The sequence below is a fragment of the Phyllostomus hastatus genome, unplaced genomic scaffold, assembly GCF_019186645.2.
Source record: "Phyllostomus hastatus isolate PE091 unplaced genomic scaffold, TTU_PhHast_1.1 phas_scaffold_345, whole genome shotgun sequence".
NCBI classification, from domain to species: Eukaryota; Metazoa; Chordata; class Mammalia; order Chiroptera; family Phyllostomidae; genus Phyllostomus; species Phyllostomus hastatus.
This window is the reverse complement of record NW_025334024.1, coordinates 32136425-32161823: the sequence shown is the minus strand read 5'-3', so window position 1 is coordinate 32161823 and position 25399 is coordinate 32136425. Positions and strand designations below refer to the sequence as shown.

Below are 25399 nucleotides of genomic sequence, written 5' to 3'. Positions count from 1 at the left end.
CTGGGAGCAACTCCTGTCCTTTCTGTCCTGTTTTCTCATTTTTGAGTGGGAGTAATGCCACTCCTGGCCTGTGAAGTGCTCAGAACAAGGACTGGGAATTGACTACTGTTACTGGCTGCTGTAACTTTGTGTCACTGAGTGTTCTGGACCCCAGCTGATGCAATATCTTCTCCCACAAGCCCATCTGTTACAAGGCATGTGCCTCCGGCCTCCTGCGGACCCATGTCCACAGGGCAGGCATTCGAACCTGGTACCCAGCAGGCCTGGGCTGAGGTCCCAGGAAAGCTGGGCACATCTTTAGCAAAGTTCTTTGGACACTTTGCGTCTCAGTTTCCTCATCCACAGGATAGGATGACGACAGATGCCACCTCCCAAGCACATGTGGGCAGGCAGAGCACACAGGTGCCCCACCAGCCACTGTCCCCGAGAGCAGGGTGGAGGTGCTCCCACCCCGCAAACCCCAAGGAGCAACTGGCAGATGAGGACAAAGGGTCCCCCAGGCTGGCCGTAGGACCAAGGTGTCAGGCTATGAAGTGGGGCGCAGAGAATGGCAGTGGGCATCCCGCCCCCCGCCCCGGGCGCAGATGGCCCCTCAGAGCCCAGCTTCCACCTTTGGAGGACACTTCCACTGCCGTGGCCGGGCAATCCTTAGTTCACGCCCCAACAGGAGACTGTGAGACCACCTTTATTAGGCCGAGAACGTGACCCACATGTACAGGCTCCCCCAGGTGACCAGACTGACAGCATCTCAGGGTGTGACGTTGGGCAGGGAGTGAGCTTGGCCACAGGCCTTCCCAGGGGACGCTTCCCAGGTGCCTCTGCAGCCCGCACCCCTGCTGTGGAGCACAGCTGCGAACGGGGCGGTCCATCCCCCTGGGACCCAGGTGCCCTTCCCAGCCAGGACGTCCACCCTGGGAGGGATGGAGAGCAAACGCAGGGGCAGGGTCTTGCCCAGAGCCCCACCACCCCCTCCCTGCCTCCAGTCTGTCCTTCCTACCCTGTGCCGTCCCCACCCCACCCAAGGAGTCCAGAGAGGAAACAGCCCCCCGGGGGAGGGTCCTGGAAATGAGCCTGATGGGGGAGGGGCCGGGAGATGTATATAAATATATAGGCTGTGTATGTGTTATATAAATGTATCTATATATGTATATATGTACATGCACACTCGGGAGGCTGCTGGCAGCTGTGCCCTGGGACGGGGTGAGAGGGTCTCCAGCCTGGTCCGGAATGCGCCCAGCTCCTCCCCAGAGGCCTGGCCACCTGAGGCCACCTTGAAAATGCTCCCGCCGGGTGGCCCAGGGTGGCAAGGGCTGTCACTGGAAGTCAAGAGTCCAGGTGCTCGGGACGTAGAGGGACTGGGTCTGGCGCGCGCGGCGAGGAGTGGTGTTGAGGGCATCCACGCTCCTGCGGCTGGAGCGCACCACGTCCGCCACGAAGCTGGTGCAGTCGCTGCAGACGTCCTTCAGGACGCAGCCGTGGGCGTACATGTGCGGGAACTCCTCCTCCACACGCTGCCACTGGGGCCCTTGCAGGGACCTGGGGCAGGACCAGGCCATCAGGGAGGCCCCACCCCCTGCGTCAGGCGCTGGGTTTGGGAATGGACGTGCAGAACAGAGGGTGTCCCAGCAAAACCTCTTCCTCCGAGTCCAGGCCCTCACCACCCAGCAGGGTTTCTGTCTCACACCAGTCACCCCCAGAGCCCTCCCAGACCCCCGCGTCTGGTTTCCTTGGGATGTCCCAGCAGACAGGATGCCCGGCCCGCACCCTGGCTCCCGTTACCGGCAGCGTCAGCAAAGAGCAAAGGCACGCACTGGAAGGCGTCTCTCCTCTGCGTCGCCACTGTGGCTTTGGCCCCTGCCGCCCTCTGAGGACTCTCAAAGCCCAGCGTGTAGACGGGGATGTGTGCGAACTTCTTAGAAGGCATCTTCATCTGTGGACGGAGGAGTGTGGGTGGAAAAAGGCTTCCCCAGGGACAGCCCGGGGACACTGGCCCCTGAAGCCCCCTGGGTCACCCCCCAATGCCATGCCTGGCATCTGAAGGCCCGTGCCTCCTCGCACACACCCCCAGCCACAGGGGCTCACACACAGGCACAGGGTGGGCGCTGTGCGTTTCCCAACATGCAGGGTCGAGCAGCGGGCGCGGTGTGCAGGGGACAGCCCCCGGGGACCAGGAGCGGCAGGGCATGACCTCGGGGTCTGGAAACACTGGTGATGAAAACCCCCCTTATGCAGATTTCTGTTTCTGGGCTGAGGCGTTAACAGGGTGACACACTTCTACAGTCGTCACCCCTTTACCTCAGTGCGCACACACATGTGTGGACACCTGACCAGTCACAAAGAGCGCCCCCCGCCCCCCCCCAAACACTGGAGGACGTATGGGGTCGGGAAGCTAGGACTTCAAGGGGAGGGAAGGGTTTCTTGGCACCGTCCTACTAACATAGAATGTTAAAAAAAAAAAAAACCAGCAAGAAGCCGCAGTCTTGGAAAGTGTAGGAACGGGTTCCGCCTGGCGGGAGGGGAGGCGAAGGTGGTGTCCTCCTACAGGAGACTGCAGGGCCCCTGGGGATACTCCCGGGCAGGCAGCAGCCGACCGAGACCCCTGGGGGCCTGCCCAGACCCCGCGGAGCCTCACCTTTATGCTGCAGGAAGTGCAGACCGCTCTGGAAGGGAAGAGGAAAAGGGTCAGCCTGATGAGGCCCAGGAAGAAACAGCTGCTTCCTGGCAGGTGTCCCGCCAGCACACCTGCCTCCCCCGGGGCCCCTGGTCACTTCGGTGCTTCACTAGCATTTGACTCTCAAGCCGTGGTTTTCTCTTCACTTCGTTCCACACCCAAACACTCCTGTCGCTCGGGGCTCTCTTTCAGCTTGTCTGGTCTGGAGTCCTCGCTTCCCCCTCCACTCCTGCGTGGGCCTCCCGCTTCTCACCACAGCAGCCATCTGGACCAGAGAGGCCACAACTAACTGTTCTTACTCCCCACATCTGATTTCAGAAGTAAATGCTTTTTTTTGGTAAAAATTCAAACATTAGAATTGTAATTCAGACAATGGGGTCCTCTTCTCTGAAGCCCAGTCCTCAGAGATGGCCCCTTGCTTAGAGAGGCAGCCTTCATTTTCCTGGCATGAGCCCAGAGCAGCAAAAATGCACACCAGAAACAAAAAGTGCAGTGGGGTGTCCCATGCGCTGTTCCATCGAGATACATCGGGGCTCCCCCTGTCAGTGCAAATTGCCCAAGTTCATTTTTAGAAACAAGCAGATGTTTTCTTGGGTGGGCGTCCCATAAGTCATCCGCCATCAATAAACCACTAGGTTAATTTTATTTTATTTCACTGTGGTCAGGGGACACACTCCGTGTGACTAGAGTCCTTCTGCATTTTTAACACTTGTTTTATGCCCCTGAAGATGGTGTATTTGGGGCGTGCTCCGTGTGTACTGGAGAGGAGCGTGCCTGCTGCTGCCCAGGTCAGGGCGCTCCCTCACAGGGCGGGTCAGATCTTTTACAGCCTTAGCTTCCTTCTGTCCACAGGTTCTGCCAGTTGTCGAGAGAAGTCCTTCTTCTAATTATTGAAGTCTCTAATTACAACTGTGCATTTACCTATCTTCCATGTCGCTAACTTTCTGGACATAAATGCAGTTCAAAACTTTTAATGTCCTTAACTGCTAATTCTCACATCTGTGTCAGTTCTGCATGATTTTGACTGATTTTTCTCATTATAGGTCAGGTTTTCCTGCTTCTCGACATGCTTGCTAATCTTTGACTGGGTGCCAAGCATTTTATCTTGCTGGATGCTGGATACTTTTTATTCCTATTCTTTTTTTTTTTAATTACATTTTATTGATTATGCTATTACAGTTCCAGTTTTCCCCCTTGGCCCTTCTCCACCCAGAACCCCCTGACTCCCCCAGGCAAGCTCCACCCCATTGTCCATGTGCACGGGTCACACATATAAGTTCTTCGGCCGCTCTGTTTCCTGTGCTATACTTCGCATCCCCGTGATTATTCTGTAACTACCTATTTCTACGTCTTAATCCCTTCACCTTTCTTGAGCTCTGTTCTGGGAAGCAGTTAAGATACTTGAGAACAGTCTGGTCCTCTCAGCTCTTGCTTCTGTGATTCTTTAGGTCTGGGGCAATGCTTGGTCTCGGTACTTATCCCCCTAGTGACCAAGACCTTCCTGTGCTTTCCACTCAGTGGCCCGTGAGTTACATTCCCGCCACTGCTGGTGGGAGCCGACACTCTGTAGGGTACTATTCCTTTCAACCTTTAGGGGAGGGTCAGCAAGCTTTTTCTGTAAAGGGTTATGTAGTATTTTAGGTGTGGCTAAGTGACTAATGAATAAAACTCTATTTGTTAAATACAAAACAGGCAACGGCCATGTTTGGCCCATGGGCTAGCGTTTGCCAATCCCTGATTCCTTCAAAGCCTTCAGTAATTTCCTCGCACAGATGTGTTGATCAACACTCTGCTGAACACTCAACGGGGACCTTCGGCATGTCGCCGAGGCTCGCTCTCTGGACAGCTCTCTCCTCCCTGGGGGCTCTGGGGCCTGGGGCTCCCCGGGTGCTCAGCTCAAGATGCTGAACAGGCGCTGCCTCATGGCCTGGACACTCAGGCAATGGAGGTGAACCAACCCCACCTCGTCCCATGTCTTGCCTTAGAGGACACCCCCCGCCAATCACAGGGAGTGCTCTGTCGGACAGTGCTGACCTCGGGGCTTCTTACCTCCTCCTTCCCATGTTAATTCACAGTCAAGGTGGTTATAGAAGACTCACCTTTTACAAAAGAGACAGGTGTGTGGCCAGGAAAACAGCGGGAATTTGGTTCGGCAGCAGCAGCAAATCTGTTAAGAAAAGGCCTCGTAGAAGATCAAAACTATAAACATTAAAATGGTAATAAATTCATAGCTATCAACAACTGAATCAAAACACAAATGAAGCAAACAAGCAGAACAGAAACAGAATCATAGACACGGAGATCACATGGAGGGATATCAGTTGGGGGGGGGGAGGTTGGGGGAAAAGGTACAGGGAATAAGGAGCACAAATGGTAGGTACAGAATAGACCGGGGGAGGTTAGGAATAGTAAAGGAAATGGAGAAGCCAAAGAACTTACATGCATGACCCATGGACATGAACTAAGGGGGGAGCTTGCTGGAGGGAAGGGGAATACCAGGGGGAGGAAGGCAAAGGGGGAAGAATTGGGATAACTGTAATAGCATAATCAATAAAATATATTATTTGTAAAAAATTTTTTAAGATTATTTATTTATTTATTTTTAGAGAGGGAAGGGAGGGAGATAGAGAGAGAAACATCAATGTGCAGCTGCTGGGGGCCATGGCCTGTGACCCAGGCATGTGCCCTGACTGGGAATCGAACCTGCGATGCTTTGGTTCGCAGCCCGCGCTCAATCCACTGAGCTACGCCAGCCAGGGTAATAGAATATATTATTAAAAAAGAACAGGCCTTGTTAGAGTCCAATTTTGTCTAAAATTCACTGGATCCAGTCCCGTCCTCCCCAAGCCCCGTCCAGGGCGCCTGTGTGGTGAGGGGCGTCCAGGGCCCGGGCGGCCTCACCTTTCCCTTCTTCAGGCTGCTGAACAGCTCCCTGTTCTGCAGGAACTTCTCCATCTCAGCCTTGACCAGCACGCGGCGCACGCCCATCACCTCCTCCACAGTCAGAGCCAGGCTCTCCGCAGGGTGGCTGAACTCCTGCACACAGGGCAGGGGTCGGCGCCCACCGGGGCCCTCGGTCCCGGAACCTCGCAGGAGCCTCCCACGGTTCTCTTCCCTGAGGACCCTGCCGTCTTCCTGGCCTCAGTGCACCCAGGCCCGGCGACTCCTACAAGGTCCTGTGCCTCAGCCCACCCACACCCGGGAGCTGTGCAGGCTCCCACGACTTCTCTGACCAGACCTGACACAGCCGTGGGAGGGGCTCCCCCAGCCTCACCAAGCTTTTAGACGCAGGTTGGCAGCCCCCCCCGCCCCAGCAGAACCAGAGGCCCTGAGCCGGACCAGACCTTCGGAAACTGTGTGAGACCATCAGTGTTGGTTATTGTGAGCAGCCATGTTCAGGGGTAATTTTCCGTGCAGGGAAGGATAACAAATTCAGACTGTGAAAGCACTGCCTTTGTGGGGGTATCACTAGTAACACTGCCTTGCGCTGACCCAGCACTTACACTTTGCAAAGCATTTTAACATCTGATCTCACTTGAGCCCCTTGCTAAAACGTCAAGGGAACGATACACAGCACGCACTGATGTCTCTCCAAGTGCCAGCCAGGTGCCCACTAGATAAAATCCCACACTGAGGCTCTGGTCAAAATGCCAGCAAGTGTCAGGGCAAATTTCACAGCCGATGCAACTGAGGTCAAGGGAGAGTCAGCAGCGTCGTGGCTGAGTGGAGACCTCCTCACCCTGGGAAAGGGCTCCCTGGTGCCACCACGAGGCCTCCAAGGCACAGGGTCTCCCGTGTGGGCTAAGCATGGAGCTGGGACTGCAGGTGCACGCCGTCCCCTTGGCAAGGTCCTTCCCTTCCAGGGGCCGCAGTGCCCGGAATGCCCAGCAGGGGGCAGAAGAGACCCACCTCCCCAGACCGCAGCTGGCGCAAGGACCAGCCATGCACACTGAGGGCTGCCGTCGCCTCTGTGGGCTCCCTGGAGACTTGTGCTGGTCACAGGTGAAGCTCAGCACTGGAGAGGCACCCACCCCAGCCACCCTGGGCAGCGCTGCCCTTTCACTCACCAGCCACAGGTGATTGGCGTCGGGGGCAGCAGAGCCCTCTGGCCTGTCCCCTACTGAGCTCAGGTCACCATGTCGGGAGGAGCTGGGGTCCGCCTGGGACTGGACGCTCGTGGGGAAGGGACCTGAGGAAGAGTTCGGAGGCCCTGTCAGAACAACCCGGCGAGATCCTGGTGGGGGGAGGGGGGGGCTGCCCAGGGGACGAGGAAGACGGCCTGCCAGGCAGCAGGGGGCAGTGGGGTGGCTGCGAGGGGGCGGCAGGAGTAACCCAGCAGGTGGAGCAGAGGGCCCATGCCATGCAGCAGGCCCAGGGGACCCCGCAGGGGTCCGAGCCCCATGAAGGAGCCAACGCTGGGAGCCCCGAGGCAGCCACAGTGCAGTCCCTGTGGGACCTTCCTGCTCCGCAGTCCCACTCGCGGCATCCCCACCAGGGACCCAGAGGGCAGAGTGGGGCAGGGGCCAGAGGGGTGGAGGCAGACTGGCCTCCACCACAGGGTCCCCATGTCTTCAGGATGGTTGGCGGGGACAGTGAGGTAGGCACTGGCCTGGCCGGGACCTCTTCTCACAGGAAAGGGGGTCGCAACTACCAAATGGGACCATTCTGAAAGTGGCCACAGGCCGAGGTGACCTGGAGGGCAGAGAGGGGGCCAGGCCAGGTCCGGTGGAGTGACAACCCCGTGTCCTGCTGGCATGTCATGCAGTGCAGCCCTCACAGCTGTAGGACTAGGTGCGTGGCCCCTAGACCCGATCTGTCCTCTGTGATGACAGACGAGGAGGAGGCGGCTCATGAGAAATGGAGGTGTCAGAAAACGGGATGAGCTCCCTGCACCCTGCAGGTGCCACCTGCTCAAGAAACAGGGACCCAGGCCCAGGGACACAGCACCCAAAGGACAGGGCCAGGGGAGAGGGGTGGAAGGAGGCACTTGCCCTGCTCCTGGGTGCTGGGTCGGCAGGTGTGCATGCTGCCCGCACGGGCCCGAGACGGCTCCAGGCCTCTGGGCTGAGTGGCTGGCTGCAGCCCCGGGGCCCCTTCTGCCCGGAGCTGGGCGAGGTCGTGCTCTGAGAAGGAGCGGTCCCGCTTCAGGGTCACCTCCCCACACGGAGACTCTTCCTCCTGCGGACACACCAGACCCAGGCCTGCCCTCGCCACTCGGCCCACAGTGCCACCTGCCCATCACTGCACCGGGGCCACCGGGGCCACGGGGCCACGCTGCACCCACGGCCCAGAGTGACTGTTCTCTGGACAGGGCAGGCAGGCAGCCCCCAACCCAAACAGTCCCCGGCAGCCTCTGGAGAGCCCTGGAGAGAACAGGCCTGAGGGTGGGTGGAGCCTGCTGAGGTGGCCACCACTCCGACCTTCCCGGCTCAGAGGGCAGCGAGGGCAGGCCCGGAGCCATGCTGGGATGCACTCGCTTTTCCTCTTGACCAGGCGGCTGCTCAGCCTCCCTCCTGGTCCCAAGATGATAGTCCTTTCAGTTCCCCTCTGGTCCCTGCCACGCTGTGCCCAGGATGGGACACCGGCATCAGTGGAGGGTGCTGTCAGTGGACAGAGGCCCTGGGCAGTGGACGCCACAGCTGGAGGCTGCACCTGGGTTTGCTCGGCCCCTTCTCACTTCCTTGCCCCTCCCGCTCCTCCCTCCCTGCTGTCTCCTCAAGGGCCTGTGGGATCTGACCTCCGAAGTGTTCATCTCCTCCATCTCCGCCAGCGTGGGCGCCTTCAGCAGGACCCGGGGCCGAGGGCGTCGGGCGCAGCTCCCAGCGTCCGTCAGGGACAGGTTGATGCAGGAAGTGGCCTTGACGTCCCCAGAGCAGGCGTTGAGGATGCAGGGCAGAGAGCCAAACCCTAGGGGAGCAGGACAGGAGGTGAGGGAGGGGGCAGAGCGAGGGGTGAGGGGTGAGGGGTGAGGGGTGGGAGTGGAGGGGGCACCCCGGCTCACCCCGGCCACCCCAGCACTCGGCCGCCACGGGGCGCAGCCTCCGCTCCTGCTTGATCTCCTCCAGGATCTTCTCGTGCAGCGTCCTCTGCTTCTGGGGCAGGGGGCGGAGCCTTCTCTCGGAGACCTGTGGGCGGTGTGGCAGTGCAGGGTAGGAGGGGCGGGGGCTAGTGGGCACAGGAGAGTTGGGGAGCACCACTAGGAGCCCACGCATCAGGGAGCAGACGGGTGTCCACTGAGCTCCTGGGGACACATCCGTCGGGACCAAGCCTGGGCCACCTCCCCCGGCAAGAACTCCAGGCTGCCCTCCTGATGGGGAGCGGCGCGGGGCGGGGCGGGGCGGGGAGGGGGGCGGGGGCTGTTGGTGAGGAGCGGGCACCTGCTTCAGCGGAGGCCGGGAGCGGATGAAGTCCAGGATGAGTTCGTGGGCGTCCTTCTTCACCCTGGGAGGGATGTCCCCATCGACCTGTGGGGGGGTGGGGGGCGGGGAGACTCAGAGCCTGAGACCCCTCGGGGCTGTCAGCTGGGGCCTGGCCGGGAGGATCTCATCGAACCCTGAGCAGGACGGGGCCCCCACACCCTCCCCAGGTGGCTCCCCAGGAGCTCCCTGCGTCGGGGGCTCTTCGCAAGGAATGCGGGCCGGGTGGTCGCGAGAGCCAGATGACCTCGCACGTTTGAAGTTCTCAGAGCGAGCCCTGACGGGTGCCGCTTGGCGGCTTGGGTGACGTTCACCCTGAAAAGTGCAGGGTCGCCGGTGCAGTTCCAGGTCAGGGCACATGCCCGGGTGGTGCAGGTTTGGCCCCCAGACCCGGCGCTCAGAGGAGGCAACTGATTTGTTTCTCTCTCATATCGATGTTTCTCTCCCTCTCTTTCCCTTTCCCTCTCTCTAAAAATAAATAAAGTCTTTTAAAACATGCTCAGAGTGACGCCGGCATCTGGCAAGGGCCATAGGAGCATCTCACTGGACGATCCTGTGGCCTCAGCTCCTGGCGCTGGTCCTCTGGAGCCCACCACTAGCCTCGCCCTGCCCTTGACTCGCTGAGTCCCCAACGACGACGGGACCCTGTGAGTCTGGGCCGCGTCTGCCGACTCCCACTGGCCCCCCGGCTCAGGTCGGCGGCCCGCACACGGGCAGGTGGGGCGGCTCCACTCACCATGACCTTGCGCAGCTTGTAGTTCCTGGCGCGGATGTCCTGCATCAGCATCTCGAAGGGGGTGAGCTGGAACTCCGTGGGCAGCGGGTTGAACTCCTGCTCCTGCACCTTCTTGAGCTTCACGCCGTGGCGAAGTTCCCGCATGAGCTGCACCCAGAGGCGCGCCTGCACCCCAAGGAGGGGAGAAGGGCCCTTAGCCACAGCCGAGCCCCCAGGCACGGGTCCTCGGGGTCCCAGGGCCAGGGTGGGGGTGGGAGGTGGAGCCCGTCGTACCCAGTCCGTGTGTCCCAGGTTGTCCAGCTCCGCCAGCGGCTGCTCTGCCTGCGGCTCATCCTCCCGAAGCTTCTGCAGCATCTGTGCAGGTGGGAAGGTGGCGGACGGCAGCTCGAGGGGCAGGCACCTGCAGGGCTGTTTGCCCGGGCCCTGCCCTCACCACACGGGCTACTGTTCCACCAGGAAACGAGGGCCCCGGCTTGAGGGCTCGAAACAGTATCTGGGGAAGCAGAGCCAGCGGCCACGGAACCCACGGGGCCTGTGACGTCCCAGCACTGCCTCCAGCAGCTTCGTCCGGGCAAGTGCAGCTCCCGCAGAACCTTCCCTCACCTGACCCGCACCCCCAGCGAGGCGCGGGGCCTCCACCCAGGGCTTGGAGCCCCACTCGCCTGCGCTGTGAAGTGTCGTTCCTTAGACCTCAGCCCACAACCCCCCTCAGGGACGCCTTTCTTAGCCTCTTCCCCGGGGCCACACGCAGCCACCCTCCCAGGGCGCCCCGGCCGCCTCTCCGCACGCGGACCCAGCCCACGTTCTGCACGGATCTGCTGCTTTGACTGTTGTCTGCACTGTCGGCTCCGTGAGGCCAGACCACACGTTCTGTGGTTTCTCCTCACGCTGGCGACCCTGTCTCCTAGTGCAGAGTCACACACGCTAGGTCTCCAGTGTTGTTGGATGGATGGGGGATGGGGGGATGGGGGAGTGAGAGAGTGAGTTACCCAGCCAGTGCCTGGAAAACAGTCATGGGCATGTACTTTACGAACTGGGAAAAATGCCACTGTTGTGGTCAGGGCCCAAGAAGGACACGGGGGTCACCAGGCAGCTACTACGCTGAGAATTTGGGAAGAATTTGGGAAGAAGCTGCTGGATCTGCTGCCTCCATGGTCCTGGGTCTTGGCAGCTTCCGGGGCCTCTGTTCTCACCAGCCCTGACCCCCCACCCTGGAGAAGCAGCTGTCCTTTGGCACACAGCCCTCCCCCGCCCCCTCTAAGGCAGAACCGGTTTCCCTGGCTGTAGCCCCAAGTCACTTGCCAAACTGCTTTGGAATGTTCTAGAAAACACTGCCAAGCCCCTGAGCAGCACAAGGTGTGTGATTCTAAAAATAGACCTGTGTGTGACTGGTGGTCCCCATGGGCAAAGGGAATGAAGGTGCGTCTCCCATTCTTCCGCAGCACCTACACCTGTCCCTGGGCAGGCTGTCTGCCCAAAATGCTGCCCGCTTGTCCCACGGAGAGACCCCCCCCACTGCCCCCACCACCGACTCCCGAACCTCCTGTGGGTCCACTGCTGGAAGTCCAGAGCTTTGCGCTCTTGCTAAAGAAAGAGCTCTGGCACCTGGGCCAGGAATGGACCTTAGCGACAGAGTGGAGGCTTCAGGGCACCCACTAATTAGGGCGTTAGAAGCACATCTCCACGACGCTGAGGAGGAGTGGGGAGGGACCGGTGGTGGGGGGCCGGCAGGGGCTGAGGACCCACCCCGCTTGGGTCATCGACTGGGCTGCAGATGAGGCCCCGGAGGCTCAAGCAGCGGCTCTGACTGGCCCTGCGCTGAGTCCCTGGCACCAGCCGGAACAGGCCCCAGAGCCCGCTCAGGCCCAGAGCACCAGGGACACTGCCCAGAACGCTTCGGGTGGGAGGAAAAGAGAGGCAGCACCCGTCACGGGTCTCGGCAAAACCAGGGGCCAGCATCAGTTAATTCCAAAAACACCTCCTGTCACTTACGCAGCAGAGGGAAGCCGAGGCCCCTGACTTCTCCCGTGTCCGTTTTCTCATCTGTGAGAGCCCGGTGTGAGGCAGGTCCCTGTGTGCCGGGACCCCCATTTCAAGGAAACACCTCCGTCTCCTCCACGGGTGAGGCCAGGAGAGGGGAGGGGCCGACTGTGAGCTCCTGACACGGAGACCACCAGGGGCAGAACAGCCCTGGGGGGGAGCCACCCAAGGGCCAGGGGGCCCCGGCCCTGCCCGGCACTGGCTGAGACTTGGGGCGAGGGACACAGCCCCTCAGAGCCTCCAGCCGCTCCGCTGTAAAAGGGGTGATGAGCACGAGGGGCTTGGAGAGCAGCGTCGGACATCACCGGCAGCAAATGCCCAGGCGAGTGTCCCTCGCTTAACTGCCCGCGGCCCCAGGGCCCCCAGCACACGGAGCGCCCCTGTGGGTCCAGGCTCCAGGGAGCAGGGGCCGGCTGCCTTCAGCATCCTGTCTTCAGGTGGAAGCGGCGCCTGCCCAGGTTAGCTGGGGCAGGAGGCCAGGCGCTGGGGAGGTTGACGACTGACTTAGAGGCCGCAGGAGTGGGGTCAGGGGGCCGAGAGGCTGACAGGCCTTTACGCAGCTCTCTGAGCCTCAGCCCTGTCCGTGCAAACCTGGGTAAGAAGGTGCGAGGGGCACCTTACAGCCTGCCAAGGGTTAGAACAGCGCCTGCCGGACGGACAGGAGGGCAGAGCGACCCACCCTCGGAGGGGACACAGACCGCCATGCCCTACGGATGACCCCTCCCCAGCCCCTACCACCCTGCAGCCGAGGCAGCACCTAGGTGCCCCGCCTCCTCCTGCGACCCCCCTGGGCCCCGCCCCCTCTACGGACTCCGCCCACCGCACGCCCTCCCCTCGCCCCTCCCTGCGCTCACCTCCTTGGCCTCCCGGACTCTGGCGAGGAAGGCCCGCAGCTCCAGCGTCTCCACGAACAGCGCACGGCACACGGCCTGGTAGTGGGCCTGGGCGCCCCGCGGGTCCGTCAGGCGCGCTGCGCACAGCCGCATGGCCTGCGCGAAGGTCCGCACGGTGCGGGGGCTGCCCTCCACCTCCTCCTCCTCCTCCGGGGCCCCATAGCCCTCGTCTGCCGCCCCGCAGCCGCCGTCCTCATCCTCGTCGCAGTCGCTGTTGGCCATCAGGTCGATGAGCTGCTCCAGCTGCGGGCTGAGCTCCCGCTCCTCGCTCTCGTCCAGCCCCCAGTCCAGTGCGCGGTACACAGCGAAGCCCAGCGACTGCACCATCTGCAGGAAGGGGGTGTGGGCGGGGTCAGATGGGGCCACCGGGAACCTGAATGACAGGCCCCAACAGCAAAGCGAACAGCCAGCTATGGGCCACAGGGGACCACCGTGGGGCCACCGGAGCAAGCCACAGGATGGCTGGTGTGCTCACCACACAGCACAGCCACTGCGGACAACACTGGCCAGTCCTCGCCGCTGAGCACGCACCTACCAGGAAACGCCTCTGCCGGACGTTATAACCCGGAGGGAGGAAAGCGTGCCCTCACGGAGACCGGCCCTGCCATGCCCAGGGCGCCCAAAGCTGGAATGTCCGAACGCCGTCCACCGGCAGACGGCACACAAACGTGGCCCATCCTTACAGCGGAAACGAGGCACCAACCCCCCACCCCACCCCGCAATGTCTCACACCCTCATCGCCTGGTGGGGGCCGGCGCGAACCAGCCCAAAGTCTCCGTTGCTTGGGCTCCTTTGCATAAAGCTCAAGGCGACCTAGGTCTCATCGGCAGCCAGAGAAAGCAGCTCAGTGGTTCCGGGCCGGGGCTGGGATGGGGACCGTCCTGGACGTGAACTTCGGGCCATGGGAGAGGTTGTGTCCATGGGGTGAAGTGGGGTTACATCTGTCAGAACCCGCCGAGCTCGAGTGTAAGGCACGCCCCAATACATTTGGTTACCAGAGACACCTCGTCAAGCGTTACCTCCCGATGGGACAGAGCCCTAACCCTGTGAGTCTGAAGAGAGAGGCCGGCACACTCCGTGCCTGCTGCTTCACTACGCGGGGTCAGGTTCGACGGCTGACCTCCCATAAAACTGACCTCCTCAGGTAAGCATTTGCACGGCATGTCAACGTCAAGGTGTACAAATTTAGCCTAAGAAAGGAAAACCTGAGGAATGACCGCACCTGAGAGGTGGGGGGGAGAGGGGGAGCTTCCGGGGGAAGAAGCCTTGGTATATTGGCTGTGACCGCACGGCTGTTCTGCTCCCCTCACCAGGCTTGAAACTCCACCCACGTCTTTCTAAAGTGCATCAGCAGCACATTCAGAATCCGTGACTCTTACGGTGCAGAGATGCCTCAGCTCAGCACTCCTCAACTCTTCCTGGCCGTGAACCCCACTTTCGTGGACGAGCATCCAAGTCCGTGGAACCAGAGGTCCACGGGCGCGTCCACAGGCCCAACACCGTCCGCACCCCCACAGCCCTGCTCCACAGGGACGCAGCCCGAGGGCTCCAGGCGGACCCAGCTGAGCCCCGAAGGCAGAGGGTGGCCACAGGGACGCAGCTGCCAGTGTGCCCAGCTCCGTGTTCATGGTTTCCCTTCACGGCGATGACACGGAGACACACACAAAGGGCAACGGCCCTGCCGTGTCAGGCTCCTGGCTGAGACCGCGGCCGCCCAGCCTTGCTGCACTGCGCCAGGGCACCTCTGGCATCACAGGCAGGGCACAGAGACACATGTCCGGTCCATTGACCGCCGCTAGCAGCTGGGCGAGCTGGGCCCGAGGTTCGGGTCGGTCTGTGGCCCATGTGGAAGGCAGCCGCGTGGCAGGTGGAGCCAAGCGCTCACCAGGGCACCTGCCACTCCCCCGCCTACCGGTGGCTCTGGCCAGGTCTGCCCAGGGGGGACTGCTCTGCCACATGGGGCAAGACAGACGGGGGGAGTGACAGAGAAGCCCCCAACCCCAGCAGAGTGCAGCACCCAACTACCGGCCTCTCCCTCTGGGTCCAGACCGCTGGCCTCGGTGAGCTCCACCGCAGTGAAAGGGTTAACTCCGTGCAAGCCTCTTGTCTGATAGCTGCCCCTAAAAGCTTCTGTGCGCCCCACACACCTGGAAGGCTGGCACGGGCTTTTCCATGAGGAGAAATCTGGGCAGCGGGCCAGATTCCCAGGCCCTGCGGCCCTGCCTTCGGAGGGGGGGCCAGCCCAGGAAGAAAGGAGCTGAAGTGGTAGGCCGGCTCCAACTCAGGGGGAGAATCTAGGGGGCGTGGCGAGTGTCCCTGGGCACATTTCCTGGGGTGGGGCTATCTGGACGCCCACCCACAAAGTTCCTGGTAAGGAACTTGGAAATGTAACCTCAGGCTCCTTTGTGGTGGGAGGTGTGGGCAGCCCTAGGGACTTGCCCAGGATGGGGGTGGGGGTGGGGGTGGGGGAGCGACCCTGAGCGGTAGATAAATAAATTCCAGAATATTATGCAGCAGCAAAGGGGCTACCAGCCACGCAAAGTGATGAAGATGAGTCCTAAAAACATCTTTTTTTCCAAATTCCAGAAAAGTATACTGGGTGGGGCAAAAGTAGGTTCACAGTTGTTCATGTGGAAAACAATAAATAATTCATAGTAATACGAGAATAAACTCTCAGCACTCTCGACGGTAACCCCACTCGCCCACCCTATCTGCAGCGCATGCAGGGCCTCAGCGGTGCCAGGGGGGCAGGGCCTGACCCTGAAGTCAGGGAGGGTGGCCAGCAGCTTTGGGGTGTTGTTACTGTTGTTAAACCCTCTGCAGCAGATGACAGAGCCTCTTTCGGCCTGTGCTCACCCCCGCCTGGTATCGCCTGTTTAATCCATAAATGCGAATTTGCATAGCACCTTTTTTAGAAAGGTGGAGGAACCAAGCTCAGCTAACGCAGGGGTGGGGCGGGGTTCCCGGGCATGGCTCACGCAGCTGGTTTCCCCTGTGCTCCCTGACCCACGCCCTGCCCACACTGCGTGCCCAGCGGTGACCCCACACACCACACACCTTCACTCCCTCAGGGTGGAAGGGGGGGTGGTCAGGGATCATCGCTTCCCCCTCCCCTGCAGGGCCAGGAGGCTCACTGGGGTCCAGACCACCCACATGGGCTCTCCCCTCCCCCGCCCACCCTGGGGACATGATCTCTTCACCAGCTCCCTGCAAGGGAGCCCTTGCAGAGCTGTATCCTGTCCTGCCCCACAGAAGCAACGGTACAATGATACATGGTACAATGATACAATGGTACAAATGATACATTAAAACTATTTAATATGTATCAAGTAAACTTAAAAACTGTTTTACAAGTACCTGGGCTTCCGAGCTGGCCGGCGACACCACCATGGTTGCGGGCTCTGCAAGAGAGGACAGGGACAGGTCGGGACATGTCCCACACTGCAGACCCGCAGCAGGGGGCCACCCAGCCACCCTCCCCTCGGGAGCAGACAGCGCGTGCCCCAGACCTTCCGTCGCTGCACCGGGAAGCTCACAGTGGGCTCAGCCACCGGCCACTCGGACAGACACCTACAAGGTCCAGCTGCCAGCCGGACGCCCAGGTGCGGGTCCAGGACAGTGACGCAGGCCCTGCCCACTCGTGGTGTGGAGCCGCATGCGGGGCTCCAGCAGCTGAGCTGGGTGAGCTGGCATCGGCCCCCAGCCTGGATCTGGGGGTCCGCCCAGACTGCCAGCCCCTCTCTCAGAGCCAGAGCCCCCCATTGAAGCCCAGGTGCTGAGTTGGGGCTCTGCGCATTTCATCATGCTTCTTACTAAGCATGGCACCGAGTCAGCATGTCGACACGTGGCTGCTCCGTGTACCCCGGATATAACCCGAGAGGTAGGTGCTTCGGTGCCCATTTCAGAGATGAGGAAGCGGAGGCCTGGAAATGGAGGCCCACTTGTGTGCCCCGAGGTGTCACTGGTAGTAAGTGGTGGTGCAGGGGGACCCAGACTCGGGCTCCAGCCGCTCCTGAGCCTGCCCCCAGGGCCTCCCAAGAGGCCAGGCTGGATGAGACGGGACCCAGGGCTCCTTGAACCTTCCCTGAACTCGGTCGGCGGAGCTGCACTAGGTGTAAGCTCCAGCTGCCTCACATTCCCCCAGGAATGAGATGGGGGGTAAAGACATGACCCATGAAACTGCTCAGCAAACTTGTCACTGCATGAATATTTCCAAAATGCCACCAAGCTCCAGGACGATTGCCGAAATTAGGGGACTTTGCGTCACACCGACCATCAGAAGAGTAGAAAGCACCCCCCCCAGGATCGGGGGGGTCCCAGCGAGCAGCCCACAGCACACTGTGAAAGGTCATAGCCACGGCTGCGTGGAGGCCATGGGAGAAATCAGGCTTCGAGCAAAGGTGCCTCCTGGGCAGACCCGGGCCTCGAATCATCCTGATGACCAGGGAGGGGTGCGGCCAGCCTGCAGGGCCGCTTACAAACTGAGCCTGTCCCCCCACCAACGGGGAGCTGTCTGGTTGGAATAATGTTAATGCTTTTGTCCCTGGCTGAAATAGTTCATATGTTAACAAAAACGCTCGTGAGTCTAACTGTGTCAAGTTGCAAGAACCTGGAGAGTCTCTGGGTTTGGATGAGCAAGCTGCCCCCCGGTGAGGCCTGGGGTGATGGAGGCTGTGCCCAGCTCTCTGCACAGAACCCTTTGAAATGATTTACCATGGCTTCCACCGGTGTTGCCACCTCATGGAGCTCGGAGCTGTCACCCCCTTTACAGAGGAGGACGCTGAGGCTCAGGCAGATTGAGAAATGTAGCCAAGACCACAGAGCCAATACATGGCTGGGCTGGGACCCCCGTACCCCAAAATGTCCCCTCCCCGCCCACCTGGAACACCCTGGCACAAATGAGCGGAGCTGCCATAACTTGTGACCAAGGTGGTCGCCCAGCACCGTGCAAAGTTCCGTGCCCCTTTAGAAAACCATCCCCGTGGAGAGCAGAGGCAGCCAGACAGAGGCGGGGGCAGGCAGCGGGGGCTGCGGGGCGGATGCCACACTGAGGTGGTGCTGGAGCCAGGAGCCAGGACACCTGGTGCCCCAGACAGCGCCTCTGCCCCTGCAGGGCACAGGATGCACTACGGAAGGAGGCCCCCGGTCTCTTCTGCACAAAACAACAAATGTGGAGGAATCGGGAAGCTCCTGAGTCTTCTTTGCAGTGACCCTCTGTCATAGAAAAGATGGAAGAATTCATCTGTGGGGGCTCTGCAGCCCGGAAGCCCCTGGAGCAGCTTCAGGCGGAAGTGCTCCCACCTGCCTGGCAGGTGGGGGGTGGGAGGGGGCTCCCCCGTAGCCTCAGCCCCCATCCGCCTGGGGCGGGGGTGGAAGTGAGGGGCACCATTCAGGAGAGGGTCCAACCCGCCTCTGCCACCCGTGGCTGAGCCTCTAAGGCCTGCGGACTGAGAGGGCGCCCGCCCAGCCTAGTCAGAGAGAGAGCGAGGCACGGGGGGCAGACACTTCCCAGGGCACGGCGCCCTGCAAGGACGTGGGGAGTATGACTGGCCTGGTGACCACGGAGAGGGGAGGAGCCTCCTGCCCAGGACTGCTCAGGCCTGGGGTCAGGGCAGCGCATGGCCGTGGGGGAGACCCCGGGCACCTGCAGGGGGGCCGGCCACAGCCTGGGCTACTGCAGGCTCTGCAGGCGGGACCCCCGGATCTTAAGTACTGAGGGTCACTGAGGACTAAACAGCAGAGTGGCCTCTCAGCTCCTGCCTGTCACACCTCGGGCTCGGGGCAGCCCCGCGGCCACACGGCAGGGTGCAGACCGAGGTCCGTGCTGGCCGTGAGGACGCGGCCCCCCTCAGTGCTGGTGGACGGGACTCCAGCCCCCCACGGCTCACGAGTCCCACCCACCCACCACCTTGCTGGACACCGACAACCACTCATGGCCGCATCCTTCCTCACAGGGAAACGCTGCAAACCCGTGGTGGACCAGTCCACTCAGGGGACCCTGGACGGACACTGAGGAGGAGGAGATGCTCTTTGTAATGAGACGGGATGAGCCCGCTTTTGAGGGAAGTAGGGGTCACCCCCCGTGTGTGCAGGGGGAGCGGGCTCACCTCTCACTTGCTGAATCGTGTGCATGTGCGTGTGTGCCAGCGAGCGAAGCCACCCTGTCAGCTCCTCACACACGCTCAGAGCTGGGGGTCGGGGGTGGGGGGGTCGGCCGGGAAACAGCCCAGAGTCAGACACTGGTGAGCGGCGGGGCACCTGACTTTCTCGGCGCCTCCTCTTGTAAAACAGGGCTGCGCCCACCACAGGGTTACCGGAGAGATTAAACAGACACACACAGACAGTCTGGTGTCTAGTAAGCTGCCAGTAAACGCCGTTCCACCATCAGGAAACGCATTTTACGACTAAGTCAGGTGTCGCCCGAGACGGAGCTGGAGCGCTGGTCTCTGGAAATGGCTGGAGGAGGCGGGAGGGGCGACGCCCGCCGAAACCGCGGAGCTGGCGTGTTTGTTCAGCAAACACAGGGAGCTCTTTGGGTCAGAGGCGGCCACACTCACTTCCGCCACCGCCTCGGGGTGGGTGAGACCAACGCCCTTCGCCAGGAACTCACACGTCGCCCACAGGGCTCCCTCCCTGTGGACCGCCAGGCACTGAGTGGATTCCAGGGGCCCAGTCTGCCTCTCCGCCAAGTCCTGGCACCTCTGCTCCCAGGGAGCCCCCACACCCAGCCCCTGCCCGGGTGTCTCTTGAGGACAAGGCCAGGGAGACCCCAGCGGCGGTCACAGCAGACAGGCAGCTGCCCATCCTCCCACCCGGCCAAGGACAGCTCGAGGGAGCTTTGCGAGTGCTTTTTGGGGAATCTCTCCTCTAGGTCACTGCTGCCCCACCGCGCAGCCAGGAGACAGCGCAGGGGGCTTGCGCAAGGGCCACCCGGCTGAGGTTCAGCCCCCACACTAGCCTGGCTCTGCAGACTGTGACTGGGCCCCCTCCCTGACCATTTGAGTCGTCCCGGTACTAGAGGTGTTCCGGCAACAGCGGGGGGACCCCTCCTTAAGGCGTGGCCCAAGGAATCCACGCACAGGACACCAGTGGCCCCAGAGCGGGACCCGCAGTGTCAGCATCAGTGGGACTTGTCAGAAATGCGTTTTGGGGTGCACTGCAGCCCTGGGGGAGCCACCAGCAGGGTCAGCGCATCTGACGCGACCCTGGAAACCGGGCCCTGAAAGCGAGGGGACCGTAATTCCAGATCCCGCGTCCTGCCGATGCTGCCCAGGAGGAAGTGCCCATCCCCCGAGGCTCCACCGGCCTGTCCGCGCCCCAGTCCCTGGCCCTCACAGGACCTGGGACCCTGCCGGGGGGCTGGGGGCGGCAGAGGGAGCAGGTTGCCAACCACCTGACCTCTAACTGCCGGAGAAGGGGTCTCTGTTGGGTTCTGTAGGGGGGTCTTCGTGTGTGGTTTGTTACCGCAGCCAGGGAGGCGCCCACACCCCGCTTTTAATCTGCCCGCTGCCCCCCACTGTGCAGCCCCTGGGGAGGGGCTGCCTGCGACACCAGCGCCCGTCAGTGGGGACAGATGTGCCGACGCTGAGCAGACGGGGCGCCAGGTGGAGGTGCAGACGGCCGGGGCGCTTCCTCCAGGCGCCCCGGCTCCCTGCAGGCTGCTCTGCCTGGTCCCCGGGAACCCATTCCCCCGCGGCCTCCCCGGCGGCCAGACGCCCTCTGAGCGGTCCAACAGGATCCGAGCGAAACCCTAGTGTCTTCCCGCGGCCGATACTCACCGGCATGTTTGCTTAAATGCCTACATCCCGGGACCAGACCAACCAGTGCTACAGTGCTGCCTTTGTGAGGCCACGGGGCCCTGGGGTGGGGGCGGGGTGGCAGGACCAGGGCCCCGGAGGTGGTAGAGGGGCTGGAGCTGTACCCGCCGTGAGCCAAATCTCAAGGGTGCGCAGGGACCCTGGGGACCCCTTCTCAAGAGTTTAAGCCTCTCCTGAAAGCCCAGGGCGGGATCTGCACATGGTGGGCGGGCAGGGCGGCCAGCCCAGGAGGCACGTGGGCTGAGCATCTCCTGGGGTCATCCGTGCAGGGAGGGCCAGGCTTGCCAGGGACGGCCTTCCAGTGAGGTCACTGCTGCCAAGAGCGAGGCCAAGAGGCCAAACCGAGACAGCTATCTGCAAGCACGTTAGGCTCTGTCACACCCAGTCGGTGCCCTTCCCAGCACCCGCACCTCCCCCGACACAGCGCCAGGCCCTCAGCCCGCCTGCAGCCCCACCAGCCCCACGCCCAGCGCCCTGAAGGGGGTGCCGGGTGTCCTCTGGACGGAGGGCACTTTACATCAGCTAGAAATGTGCGTGGCAGGCAGCAGCCCACCCCGGTCAGGGCTCGTGTGTGCGAACCGGCACCCATGTTTCCGTGTGTGCATGTGTGTCTGAGAATGTGTGTGCACGTCTGTGTGTCGGTGTGTCTGTGTGCCTGCACACACGTGCTTCCTGGGCCCAGGGCAGATGCAGGCTCCTACCTATGCTCCCCCACTCCACACAGGCCACCGTCACCCACGCTGGGGAGGAGGAGTGGGGGTACCAGGGAGACGCCCCTCCTGCTCTCCGGCACTGCTCTGTCTCTGGCCACTGGGTGGGGGGTGGGGAAGAGATTTCGGCTCCACGGGGCTCGGGACCCAGGGACGCCCCGCGCCGTGCGGGCACGGGACAGACTGGGCTTCTGTGCTGGGACAGCCTGTGACCACGCAGCCCGGGCTGCACGGGGAGCTGCCCACAGGAGCTTCCCCCCGAGACTGCGGTGCTTGAGGGTCAGCTGCCTCAGACCCGCAGGCAGAGCGGAAGGCGCGGGAGGAGGCAGGTGCGACCCGGCAGAGGCAGACAGGTCATGTGAGACACTCAGGCCTCTGAGGAGTGGAGCCTCCAAAAAGCTTTAGCACCAAAACCGACGAGAAAAACCAGGGAAGTACTGTAGTGTGTAAATTAGCAGACGCAGGCTGGAGACTCAGGAGAAAAGGGGCGAAGGGGTGAGCTCAGCTGTCTGGACCCCCAGCCTTGGGGTGGCCAGCCCAGGGCCTGCAGGAAAGGATGTTTCCCCAGCAGACGCAGGCCAGCAGGGCGGGGGCCTCTCCATCACGGTGACGGCCAGGCCTCGGGTGGACAGATGCCGCTGGACGCATCCGGGGCCGCCGGGTCGCCCGGACGGCGCTGCCCTGGGGAACGAGCTTCCTCTCGGGCACCAGCTCCTGCCGCTCAGCACGGGGCCTGAACAAGCCCTGCCTCCGTCCCAGACAAGGACACCTCCCCCTCGGCGGGCTGCATCCCGGCCTCCGAAACTGACTTCCCGCTTTGGGGAAGAGGGGCCTCCAAGCGTCAGGAAGAAGTCTTCAGACTGAAGACTAGGGAGCTGTTTCTCGTCTGCTCTCCCCATGCGGGCCCCCGCGGGCCTGCTGAGATACTGTTAGCCATTCCCCCAAGGATGGTCTGACTTCCTGAAAGTTATTGTAAACATTTACTTATCCAGAGAAAGTTTTTCTGTTGCTATTTACGGCGAGAAATACCTACGCAGCTTCCCCACACACGCCCCTCCGAACGCTGGGGCGCCGCCTCTGGCACACAGCTGGTCTGAAGTTCCCGCTGATTCACGAGAGGTCAGCGAGGGCAGAAAAGAAAGTTGGGGGAATTCATTTTCCTTCATCCTGAAAGGGCAGCAGGTCCCTAACCTCATCCTCCCTTATGGCACATGTTTATGAACAGAAACCAAAGACCGTAACGACTGGAAAATGCAAAACTGGGCTCGCTGATGCCACGGGCTGGTGCCGCCCCATAGAGCTCACTCAGCGCAGGGTGGCGGGTGGCGACGAGCGAGCTTTGACCCCAGCCGGGGTTTCCAGCCGAGCTTGTGCGTGTGGAGACAGCAGGGAGTGCTCCCGAGTCTGCGATAACCAGGAAGGAGGGGCTGATGCGTCCCCGGGGCCTGAGGAGACGGCCGCCTCTGACCACAGCCCTCTCGGCACACTTCGGAGAGTGCCAGAGAGACACGCAGCGTGGCTGGCTCACCGTGCGAGGGGTGCGGTGTGCATTTCTGTTCTAGCCGGCTGCTAGGATTGGTGGCCAACTCCTCATACTCTGTGCCTCAGTTTCACCATCTTCAAAATCAGAGGGTCAGACCAGGCAGGGCCCCCTGCCCGGCCCTGCGGTGCCCGGAGCCAGACCCCGGGCTGTGCGGTCTCCGAGGGTGGGGCAGGGCACAGGGACGGTGTTTCTATCAGGAAAATACAGCGTCAGGAGGACGGACCTTTGTGAGTCGCTGACTCCGGGGCCCGCAGGCCAGAGGCCGTGTGGGGCCCAGGGCTCCCGGGCCCACCTCTGAAGACCGTGTACTGAACGCTGAGCCCAAGCCCTGCCCCCTTCCGTGGGACTGGGTGGTCCCGAGCCTCAGGTCCCCGGGAGTAAAGTGGGGGTGCCACTCCTGTGCCAGCTCTTACAGTTCTCACCGGCGTCCCACAGCAGAGGGGGGCGGACGCACAGGGCAGGGATGAGCAGGGGGCACAGCCATGGCTCCAGGGTCCAGGGCAGGGCGCAGCAGCCCCCCCCCCCCAGTTACTGGAGCAACTGTGCCCGCCCAGGCTTGCCCTGGTCCCTCCCATCCTCCACCACGCCTGCCTGGAAGGGTCTCTGCAGACCCACGGCTCTGGGGGCTGGAGAGGGTCCAGCCTCCTGCAGCCCACGCAGCACCTCTGTGCCCCCCACAGCGTATCAGCTTTGGGGGGACAGCATCCTATGCTCCACACAAGGACTCAGGTTCCCCAGGGAAGAAAACGACTTTTTTCTTAAAGAGACAAAAGCCACCTACACTCACCATGCTGGATAGACTTCGAACGCCTTTCAAGGAGCTCTTAGGAACGGTCGAGAACAGAAAAACTAAACAAGTTGTCTCTAAGTTCTACTCATCATCCCTTGCTTTCTACCGGACGGAGGAAAGGGGGGGCAGTTCAGCAGGAATTCCAGGGAGACCCGGCCCCTCCTCCTCCCACCCTCAGGCCCACGAAAAAGACCCCAGGAGGACATCTGTTCTTTTCCTGCCCAGGGCATGGGTGCCACCAGGGTTCCCCACCATGAATCCCTGGGAGGAACAGCTGGGGGTCCCAGGGCTGCAGACCCGGAGCAGGAGGACCTGCCCAGGTGGGAGAGGGCGGGCGGGCGGTCGGCGCCCGGCCAGAGCTCCTGTTCTCTGAGGGCAACGTGCCCAGCTGCAGGCAGCCCCTTCAGAGCACCGGGCCCTGACGCTAAGAGGCGGGTTCTAGAATGGGGGGAGGGGCCAGGGACGGAGGTCCGGTCTCAGCCGAGTTGGGGAGGGGGGCGCGGGGAGGGGGCGCGGGGAGGGGGAGGGGGGCGGTTGGCTCCCAAGCCAGAAAGGGGACCGGGCGGACAAGGGCCTTCCTGTCCACAGAGAGAGGTGGCGGAGAGAGGGGTCAGAAAGGGGCGCCGGGTCCAGCCGAGAGAGGGCGGGGAACGGAGAGCGCGTACCCGACCCGGGAGGAGAGAGGAAGGAAGAAGGGGTTGCAGCTGCTCCCCCAGGACCGACGCCGGGCCGGCTCCCCACGCCACCCCCCACCCCGGCGCCGCCTGAGCGCCCGGCCACACCCCCGCCGGCCTCACCCGCCGCGCCGGGCTCCAGCCGCGCGCCGACCGAGCCGTCCCTGCGCAGGAGGATGTCCGCCGTGTCCCGGATGCGCCGCCGGCCGCCCGGCGCGCCCCGCAGCCCGCGGCAGCACTGGAAGCACACGGCCCACGCCTGCTCCTCGTTGATGGGCTGCTCGTACGCCTTCAGCACCTCCTCCAGGGACAGCTCCCACGGCTCCGGCTGCCCGCCGCCCGCCGCCCGCTCCCCGGCCGCCGCCGCGCCCGCGCTGCAGCCGCCGGCCCGGGCCATGGCCGCCCCATCATCGCCCGCTGCGCGCCCTGCCGGTTTCCATAACAGCCGCGCCGGGGCGGCCGACGCACCCGCCGAGCGCGGGGGGCGGGTCCCGCGCCTCCGGCCGCTGCTTTGTCATCCTCGGCGGCCCCGCCCCGAGCGCGCGGCGCAGGTGAGCGCGGGGAGGGAGCTCCCGGGCTGGGAGGGGCGCGGGCCGTCGGGCACTGGGCCCTCCGGGCGCAGAGCCGCAGCAGGGGGCTGGGAGCGGGGGAGGCCGGGTGTGGGGGGCGCAGGGCGGGGCCGAGGGGAGGCGCGCGCCCAGACGCCGGTCTGTCGGCCCCGGAGATCCCGGGAAAACCAGATGGCGGGCGCCCACACCCGGCCCTTCCGCGTGTACAGAGGCCGGTTCCTAGCCCAGACCACAGTGCAGTGACAGCGGGGCCTCCGCACGCCGGGCGCGGGAATGCGGGAGGGAGCCAGGAGGACCTTGACCCCCACCCCCGCGCGCTCGCGCACACACGAGATGCCCGCAGCGGCCTCTGCGGAGGTCACTGGAGGGCGATGGGAGCGAGGGAGAGGTCGCGGGCAAAGCACTAAATGAATGACCCTTTTCAGCAGGACAAGCGCCTGCGTTAAAGGCCCCACTGTCTCCAGGAAGAGTGGACGGCGTCCCAGCTCACCCGTGGGCGAGCCGCACCCCCTTTGGCGGTGCTTGTGCCTTCACCCCCCG

At 62.7% G+C, this 25399-nt stretch overlaps 1 protein-coding gene across 1 annotated transcript; it reads right to left on the bottom strand.

The window, feature by feature from the left end:
- Positions 1 to 667: 667 nt before the first annotated feature.
- On the bottom strand, positions 668 to 24794 carry SPIRE2 (spire type actin nucleation factor 2). The gene is made up of 15 exons (XM_045818525.1): positions 24414 to 24794; positions 16114 to 16157; positions 12718 to 13083; positions 10097 to 10177; positions 9824 to 9988; positions 9049 to 9135; positions 8673 to 8796; positions 8409 to 8578; positions 7663 to 7849; positions 6739 to 6860; positions 5573 to 5707; positions 4771 to 4838; positions 2633 to 2660; positions 1812 to 1930; positions 668 to 1536 (listed from the first exon to the last, which is right to left on the bottom strand). The coding sequence occupies exons 1-15, from the start codon at positions 24685 to 24687 to the stop codon at positions 1314 to 1316; spliced, it is 2193 nt and encodes a 730-aa protein (XP_045674481.1). The 5' UTR covers positions 24688 to 24794; the 3' UTR covers positions 668 to 1313.
- Between the last annotated feature and the right edge of the window lie 605 nt (positions 24795 to 25399).